A 10,066-nucleotide genomic window follows, 5' to 3' on the forward strand; every position below is an offset into this window, starting at 1 on the left:
GTCGATATTTTTTAGTGCGCGAGGAATTTGCGACACGAGCTCTATTTCGAAGTTAAGTTTGTTTTATATAACAGGGAATAGTTTGATCCGGAGAGGAGTAACCCGAGAAGTCGGATATGACGATAGAAGGTCCCGCCGGTGCTCGAAGAGTAATCAGTCGATGCTCGTACACCGCTAAACGTTTCACGAACAATATCTGAACTGTTAATAATCGAACAATGAGCCAAAGAGCTACAGGCAATCATGGAGGGTCGTTAATTTCAAACTGAGCGCGATACTCTAACGAGCTCATCAAGATCGCTTTGTTAAAGCATAACTTATATTCGTTAGAAGTTGAGTAATTAATATTATATAGTATCGGAAACAATGGCTCGTTGAAAGTTCGAAATTCCTGTCACTTTGATATTGTTTGTCGGCTTGCATACCGATCACCGGAAACTGTGTCATCTGTATCGCTATATTCTGCCACGTTTTCTCTGCATATTCAACGGATAATTATTATAATTGATGTTGCCCGAGAGCTTTTCCATCGCGTGCCACCTCAAAGGTATTTGAATTGTGACTTGCCTTTGATTAAATTGCTTTTAATTTAATTGGTTGCTCCCGAAACATAATTTCCTAATTCAGATCATTGGTACTGTTCTTTCGTATAAAAAACAACGATTGCACATTAAAAGGTATTGGACTCATTGAAATTCGGCGAATAGCTTGTTTGGAAGGGCGATCCGCGCGTAAATTTCGACCTTGGCAAGCTGAGATTCGGGTGGGATGGTAATGCTTGTGGTCGTAGAGGAATGCACCGAGAAACCCTTAGAACGCCGTTTACAACGATCTCGTGCAATTACCATCGCGTTGGCCCCTGCTCTCTCGAGGAGATCAGTCGACTGACAGGCGTTTCGCTTTGGTAATTCGCCCGAACCGTTTCGTATGCCAAAGAATGTCATTAAAGGCGTTGCTAAAGGCTTCGAGCCCGCGTTAACATCCTGGGAATTTTCTTGACCAGCCTCTACGATAAAGGCATTTCCCATCGGAGAACGGGAAAAAAGTATTAAAAGCTTCCGTCGTTAACGTTCGCCAGGAACGACGCGCTCTCAAACAAACCGGAAATCCCTTTGAGCTCCGCGGACCTTTTACATCGCGTATCTTTGTTTCGAACGAAAGGCGAGTATCGTCGACTGTCAATATTAATTCGGGGCCGCTCTCGGTCCGTTGCACTTCGGCGATATAACACAGGAAGTGCACAATGTAAACTCATATTTCGTAATGCACGATGCAACGTACATAAATCTTTGCCATCCGTAGATGAATTATACGCTAATGCATCGGAATGGTCGGACGTCTTACGGCCGGACGTCTCTTTGGCCGAGTACCAAAAGTGCGCTGCACTTTCGAGTGGCCGGCAAATATCGCGTTACCAACCGCAATTCAAATGTCACCGGGTAATTCTTCGACCGATGCCAGCAATTGGATTAATTAATTATAGTTCCGCGTCCCACTCGCATCATGCGAGACACACGAAAGAACATCTTTCTCTTGAAAGTATCGAAAACGCATCTTTGACTGATGGTTTGAGTTTCTTAGTATTTTGTATATACACAGGTTCACGAAAGTGTACCAAGACTTGTGGAAACGTTTCTAGCATTTATACGAAACATTTGGACATTTCATTGGTACTCTTACGAGACTATGATTATATTGGAAAAGTTATATCGTAAAGTTACATCGACAGATTTATATGTTGTTAAATATCGCGTAGTTTCTATGTACATTCTCAGATCGCTTTCAGATTCCAGCAATATAATCGTGACAGTCGTGTCTCATTATAGCGCTAATGAAATTTGAAGACATTTTATACGATACATACAATGTGGACGTAAATGTTTGCCATAGAAAGTGTTCACGGACTTTCGTGAGCTAGTATGTCTCTCGGTGAAATTTCACGAATTCTCTTCCACTAACTTTATCAACACTACACGTCGTTGTTTCGACTCGAGACAATTTCCATAGGTTGGAACAAAATAAATGCAGACTCGTGTCCAAATATTGACAGAAGTCAATTATTTGCACGAAGGGGAGCAGCTTCCCATAACTTATTCGTACTCGGCGCCTATTTGTCCAATTAGGAGAAGGAGTATTTATCGGGACGCGAAACTGCCAGACAGCTACAAAACGTTAGACCACTCGGTGATTTTCTAATTGTTCTATGTACATTCGCCTCGGCGATCTTTTACTATTCTAGTTCAAACGAGCGAAGAATCTGTAGTTTATGAATCGTTTGGCTAGCGAAATTCAACCTCGTATAAAAATATTTAATTAGCTGTTTCGTTTTTGACTGGAAATACGACCGTTATCTCGACTCCGGTATCAACGCGATTCGGTAAAATAAGCGAATTCTCTCTGTTGTTCGCGGAATTCGAGCCGAGCAATTTTCGCGCTGCCGATCGTTTCTGCTTGAACCGGATCATTTAACGATGTAATCAGGGACAATTAATTACTTGAAGGATTTTCAACTATCGGGTAATTCGTTTTGTAAATTTGACGAGGATGCTATCGATAAACGAGATGAAATACCCGTTTCCTTCTCTAATTGCCATTGCTTCTGCGAATTTCGGCCAATCATTGTCATTTCAAGCATACACGTTACGTAACGATATATTGCGTTCTCTCTACATTTTTCCTTCTTTCGCCCCTTCGTGGATATATAAAAAGATTTACCAAAATAGACAAAATGTCGAATTCCTAATTTTTCACAGAAACTATATGAATTTAAAACGACGCATTTTTTGTTGATTTGAGTGGTTTCGCGTAAAATATATCAATAGAATATAGGGCTTTTCGCCCTTCTTGTACTTTATATTTTTCAATATACGTATCTTTCATTTCGATCTTTTTAGTATACGCCTTATGTCGTTGTCATAGCAGGTAAACAAACAGATAAACAATAATTGCAATTTCATATTATTCCATCGTATTCGGTCTGGTAACGTTTGCATGCTGGAAAGGGGAATAAATGGTTTAGGAGAAGAGAAGCGTGAAAGAAGTTGGCGCATTCCCATACACTCGCCGAGACTACGACAAAGTTTGAAGACAAATAGCGTTTGTCACGCGTGTGAAGTGTGATTACGTGCTCCCGATCGGCTGAACGGGGGCCGTGTGATCCGCGAACAAGTAAAATGTAAAACAATTTCCGACACATTGATGCATGTGCGTACACTTTCCTCGTGAATATCATCGGATGTTACGTTCTCCTTTGAGACCGGCTCGATTATGTTCCTCTCCCTGCTGGCTGTGTAAATATTTAAGATCTTCTTTATTCGAATTTTCGTTCATATCTTACATCCGCGTGAATTTCAACGAAACGTTCTACAGTTACATTGAACAGTTTCAAAATTAGGGAAAAGTCAGGCGATTCAAGTTTGGTGTTTCTTTTTCTAAGTACGATCGAACGTGGACAGCGGAACTTTTTTGATGTGATCCACGTTTTCCCCGATGAGCCGCCGCGTCAAACGCATTTAGTCGCGGTGGTTCGCAAAGGAAAAAAAACACGGACGATGGAAAAACAAGTAAACGCAAAGAGATTTTAGCCTTATTCCGGCTGACGGGAACGCGCGGGAAATTCGAGCTCGAATTCGCAAACAAAGGGAAAACAAGTTATCCGGCAAATGGACGAGCGATCCGTTGATTGAAAATTTCCAGCCGCCTCCCTTTCGGTTGCTAGCCTCCGACCTCGCGGATATAAACGGATTAAGCTCTATCAAAGCAAAATACGTCGAGAAAACAGAGGAGAATCATTGGACCATAGGCGTGGCCGTGTTCGAGAACGAGTCCCGCGATGATTCCATATGTGTCCGAGCTCCCGATCTTTTGATACTCGACACGACATTCGACGCAACACTCTGCAGGATCAAATCGACGCAACAGTATCATCCTGTCCGAATACGATGACAGTTTACAACGTTTTGTAACTTTGTTGGTGTCGACTCGTTTTACAACTAATTCTATTCCTAAATCCTTTTTGAAACATTCAACGAATGTGTTAATTCAACATGAAACTTTGCATTAGTCACGATTCTTTATGCTAACGAATAATTTTCACACAATGCCTATCTTTATTACGAAGCTTTGCATACGTAATGAGCACGAATTATTGAAAATAATTGGGTACAGGATGCGCTAATATTAAATTGTACATGATTTTGAAATAATCCAATATTTGCGTTCAGATTGATTGGCGAGTCAGTCGCAAAAGAAAAATTGCAAGCGCAAATAAAATGACACTTACCCTTAGAAGCAGGCAGAGAAGAGGGCGAGAAGCGCGAAGCGCGCCGCAGAGACGTCGCGATGCACACTAGCATAATTCCACTTTGACACTGGCAAGTCACTAGCACGCGCGATCACCAAAATCAATCGTCCCCGGATCGGCAGCACGACGAGCCATCGCCGTTACCGCTCTAGTAACGATTGGCCAGTTCGATCGGCATGATTGCTACACGACAATCGCGCGCGATAACCCGGCCGGGTTTGCCGGATCGATTCAACGAGCCAGTCGAACGTCAGTCACGGTGCTGCTCCTAGCAGAAACACTCGATGGAAGAGCGTCAAGCATCGTCTACTTTCACCCAACTATGCAGAGATTAAACGTTGGCGCGCCTTTGCCCACGATTTTCATCGTACCGCTTGATCCACATCGATTTCTGCTGAATCTACCTTGGTACACCCTTTCGTTTATCAGATTTCGGTCCACCGTGCGACTGGATTTCAGCCGAACCAGTCGAAGGTCACGGATCTTCGACGCATCTGTTGGTCTTCGCTGCTTGAATTGGTAGAAGACTGCTTAACCCAGATATTTCCTTTTTCCCTTGGTCTTTCCGGTAGATTCGTCGAATTCCTGGGATGATTGCCGCGGATATGTCGTGGTTGTTCCCGGCATCCGCCTGTGGGATAAAGAATTTGGTGATTTTGGCAAACTACCGATCCTAACGATTAATTGCGCCAGAACGGAAAAATTGCTCGGCAGACTGGGTCACACTGGATGGATGTTCCTTGTGAACTTTTTGAGATAGGGATGTATATTGGCTCGTGAAAGTACTTGAACGTGTAACAGAAAATTTCTATGTTGATATTATACGTGTTACGATACATTTAGAAATATTATACGTTGACACTAGGACAAGACACATTAAATCGGTAAAGTTTGAAACAAATCTGTACTTGAGAAATTGAGAGATATTTTCTTCGAGAATAGATATTTAGCAGAGAATTAGTATATAGCATGAGTAGCCATCTTAAGCATACAACGAGTGTTAAGTATTATCCTACTGAATATTTAGGTTTATTAATATAATATTGACCGTTTAAATAATTTTCTTTCAAACTTTATCGGTATAATCTTGATAGCGAAGCCTCATAACAGTGCAGCTGAAATTTCAAAATGTTTCGTGTAACATACACGTTATTGACAGGATTGATTAAAGTAATATGATTTTACTTATCGAGAGAGGGGAAAAGAGTGGTGGAGGAGCAGGGGTGGAAAATATTGAATGAAATTCGTTGTTTCCCATTGCGAGGTTCCCGAAATTGTTTCACGAAGGGAAAAATGCGGGAAGATAAATCGGCGACATGTACATGGCACAGAGGGGTGGGGGAAAATGGAGGTGATAGGGGCGGTTCGATCGGTTTAATCGTTAATTCGCGGCGTATCCGCTGTTCCTCCGAATTTTCGGCCACGGCGAACGAGTACCGTGTACATTGTTAATTGCCAGCGACCGCTAATTGAAGTTCGCGCGCGTGCGCCAACGCGTCGAGGGATTTCTGGCATCGAAGTTCGTAGATACGTTTGTCGGGAAAGAACGGTGAATTATTGAAACATTCCGTTGCTACGTTAATCAAAATCTCGTATATACGTAAATCGGAAAGATCAGGACAACCTATCGTAATTCCGCTCTAAACATAGCCAATTTCTCGTTGAACGAGCAGCTACTTCATTGCACCACTAAAGTAGGCTAATGCATTTCTAAAGCCACAAGCGGTTTATTTTATTTGCCCTCGTTTCTTCGAGCATCGATCCATCGAGGAAGCGATCTCGTGCTGAGAATTCCATCGGTCCCACCATTATCTCGGCTTTTCGAATTTGCGCGGTAATCTCGACAGATACGAGGACCATCCTGCCATCCCAGAAATGATTAGCAACGATCGTTAAGGTTCTCACGGTATTCATAAATCGGCGCGGTTTATCGCTGCGCCGCGTTCAGCTCACTTTGTTCAGCCTCTGGTATCCACCTCGTAACGGCGACTTAATGAAGCCGTAAAACGCTGGTGAAGTACGCAAGCCTCCGCCCCGGCTGCCATGGTTTTATGGTTTTGATCGCTGATCGTTTGAGGAGCGATGCTTCGACCGGTATCGCTTCAGAACTAGGAAACTGGGAACGTTCTAAGGGTCGTCCCAGAAGTTTAATGGTCCTTGGTGGGCTTTGCAAGCACCACGTTGTCGGATTTACCTGGACAAATGATTGACTTAGCCTGTTTTCTTTTCTAATACGCAATAACAAAGCGTCCTCGTACTCCTAAGGTACCTAATATCCTTTTCTACGAAGAAAATTCGACTTCTAAGAGCTGATGGTACGAGTAACTCGAAAGATATTGATTTTTCGAAAGGAATTTTCACACGCTATCGTAATCAGAAAAAGAAGATATCTAAGCTTCTTCCCGATATCTCTCACTGTTCTTGGGGTACATAACAAAGAAAGAGAAAATTCTGCGTCTTCTTCAAAGCATGATTTCGATCCCTAAAATCACCAATAAAAGATACATATACGTTACGGATCACCTATTTCACTTGCATGCAAGATTCGTAATTTTTTCAAATTTCTGGCTTCTTTGTGAAATTCTTCTTTAGCGAGATCGAGATGGATCAGACACGAAGGCGAAACGAAATCGACGCTGTCCATCTTCGAGAACCGTGGAAGTAGGTGGTTCCCAAGGGTGCAAATCGAAGGAGGAACAGCGGGTGAGAGATATGTCGGAGGAATGCACGCGCGTGCACCGCGCACGGTCGATGCCCAGCCGTGTATGGCTGCGCATTAAAATGTGACAGAAGAGAATCAAAATTCAGGCCGCAGCGAAATACCGGTGGCCTGCTAGGGTTCTTTCGTTCGCAGAATTCAACCTTGTGACGTCAGAGATCGGCAGCGATCCTCGGCGATCATCACGATATCGGTAACAAAGATCGTCACTGCGTTTGCCATGCAAATAACGCGTATACATATTTATGCCGCGATGCCGTTGATATTCCTTTGATAGCGATTCCATCGACTCGTCTCGTCTTTTTTCCAATTACGACCTCTTTATCTTATCCATTTCCGAGACTGATTCTGTAGGTCACGGATGTGCTTTCTAAATAGGGATTCACAGCAATTTTCTTCTCAGCTTCTTCCAACGCAGGTTTTGAATTAGTCGGCGAATTTGTCAGCGAAGTGCATAGCGTGTGTTTCTAGGAATAAAATCAGGATATCGTGTCGCTTGATTGTCATGACGCGTCACTTGCACGCGAGAAAACCCGTGTAACGACTTTGATGGTCGAGCTCCGAAAACGAATGTATCCAAGTATCGATCGAAACGCTTATCTCGCGATCTCTTTTTACGAATTGCGGCTGAACGTCGGCGAAAAATCGCGTGGACGTTTGTCATAGATGACGTCTCGCGCCCACGCGTTTTAAACGACGAAAATCGGTTTCCTGGGCGAAGTCGATAATCGAACGACACTGCTCTCGCGGATGATCGTCGTTGATGATGCGAAGCTCGCGTTAAAACGTGAAACGAATCGCAGCGAGTACGGTGTTCCTCGCTCGGAACAACGCGTATTATGCCTGACGTCGACCATCGATTTTCTCTTGATTTCAACAATCGAGGCCTTGATACTGACGTGAGGTACAACGTTACGGAAGATGAAAAGTCGAAGTGTCTATAGCGAGTAGCTTGGCTGTGATTGTCGTACTCTTATTCTTTATCCGTGTTCCTATTTCCCGAATTGCAGCCGAGTGCATTCTTCTTCTAGAAGCGAAAGCTTGGAATGAATAGTAATAGGAATAGAATTGCTACAATTGGAGCTTCCGCTACTCGTTAATGTTTCTGACACTTACGTTCGTTTCCTTGACGAAAACACGAGTCACCATGAATCACTTACTCCGAGGACGGCTCTTCATCAACTTCTCATCCTTCAATCACTCCACTTTACACAAAGTGCCGTCCATAATCAGCGACGTAATTGCACCATACATTCACTTGTTTATCGATATAATATACATGAAAAAGAAGCACAGCTTCGTGATAGTCTAAACAATGTTATATTTTAGCGAAACAACATTCTTCTTTTTGAAAGGAATATCCTTCACATCGTAAATGGAAATATTTTTCGATCTTTACCAGAGATTGAAAGGAATAAAGAGACTCATCCGCGGAAATTTTTCCATAAATATAAAGTCTGCCGGGTATAGAGATATTTTGTTCGTGGCCGAGACGATTTAATTAGGCCGCGTGTACGTCGGTCTCGCAGCTGGCGAAGGGTTAACGCACGAAACTCACCCCTGGCCGCCGCGAGGGTTGCGCGTTTTCACGTAACACGGAGGACGGTGCGAGCCGAAACGACGCGTCCTCTCTCGTTTCGTCTCTGTCCCTCGGCACTCGAGATTGATACGGGCCGACGGATCACGAGATTAAAAGTCCTCGGCAAGAAAGTTGGACTCGTTGCGAACTACCCTCTACCCGACTGCCTTTATTAAACTTGCTCGCCTGTACTTCGGGAGGTAAACGAGGTTCAAACGTTTTTGAAACGTGACTCTACCGTAGCTTAAATTTAGATTGAACAAGCGGTTTCGCTTTGTCTTCGCACGAACAGAATCTTTCACCGGTCCACCGATCTCTTTCCACCCCTTTTCGACAATGTTCCGCGATCTTTGAATCATTTTCTCTCACTGACTCCTCGATGGCTGGCTCTTTAATTAGCTTCCTATTAATGTAGACGAAGGAATATTTAGAGATAAATTTTCCTTGCAACTCGTTCAGCTTTTTTTCAACGACGTTCACGTTTTACCGTTTGCACGAGCGTTTATGTAAAGAAATACGAGAAAAAGATTGCAGGTATAAAGCGTCTCTAACAATTATTCTATCAAAAGAAAGTATAAAGTCAAAGCTCCGGAAAAATGATCGCAACGTGCTCAGGTATTCCTACCTCGAACGATGCAACCACAAACTTGCCGAGATTTTCCGGTGAAGCCTAGTGCAACCGCGAAAGATACTTCACCCTACGTTTCCCTACCGCAACGCCAACAGACCCATCCAACCTCACATCCACGGTTCGTCATCAATCAATCAATCCTTCTCTTCACTACCTATCGCTACGAATTCTCTGTTTGCCCAGCCGCGTCGCCGAAATCCCCCTTCAAACCGATCAAACAGCCCATCCACAAACACGGAACAATAACTGCGTACCGATAGTACTGGAGTCTTCGTGGTAGAATTTCTGGATCGGATGATCGATATTCTGAAAAGCGTAGATGGTAGCAGACAACGCTTGCAGTTGCCTTTTTGTGACTGACAGCCGCGTGTAATAGGAAGCGATCGTGGTTCAGAAGCGACGAGGCGCGGCGTTGGAAAAATTGCCACGGACCGGCACACAACGAGAGTGGAATTTCTCGTGGACAATTCTCCCGAGCGATCCTAGGGACGGGACGACGTAGGGCGCGAGCAGGGACACGCACTTCGGCACACGCATTTATTTCCGTCGACGGAAACGTGACACCCGGTGGAAACGCTCGCCCAGCCACGGAACCGTCGTCGTTCTCATTGAAGAGTCGCCGGCGGACTGCGAGCCTCCGACTGGATGGGAGCGGTGGAGCCGGCGCGAGACGCGAGGGGCGGCGAGACACGCAGAGAGAGAAAGGGAGAGAGAGCGCGCACGTCGAGAGAGAGGGAAGAGGCTCGATTGAACGCTGGACGAGAAGCGGGGGCGGCGTGGGAGGGCGTTTGGATGAACAGAACGTCGACGATGGGTCCGAACCCGAGAGACGGA

General features: G+C 44.4%; 1 protein-coding gene across 1 annotated transcript in view; it reads right to left on the minus strand.

Moving 5' to 3' along the window:
- LOC138187478 (protein artichoke) overlaps positions 1-9,847 on the minus strand; it is an 89,213-nt gene extending 79,366 nt beyond the window's left edge. Inside the window, exons 1-2 of the mRNA XM_069128309.1 lie at positions 9,487-9,847; positions 4,283-4,934 (exon numbers count right to left, since the gene is read on the minus strand). Of these exons, the coding sequence (XP_068984410.1) occupies positions 4,283-4,355 (73 nt within the window). The 5' untranslated portion in view covers positions 4,356-4,934; positions 9,487-9,847. The remainder of the gene's footprint in view (positions 1-4,282; positions 4,935-9,486) is intronic.
- Between the last annotated feature and the right edge of the window lie 219 nt (positions 9,848-10,066).

The sequence above is a fragment of the Bombus flavifrons genome, chromosome 15 (assembly GCF_040668555.2).
Source record: "Bombus flavifrons isolate JBK064 chromosome 15, iyBomFlav1_principal, whole genome shotgun sequence".
Lineage (NCBI taxonomy): Eukaryota > Metazoa > Arthropoda > Insecta > Hymenoptera > Apidae > Bombus > Bombus flavifrons.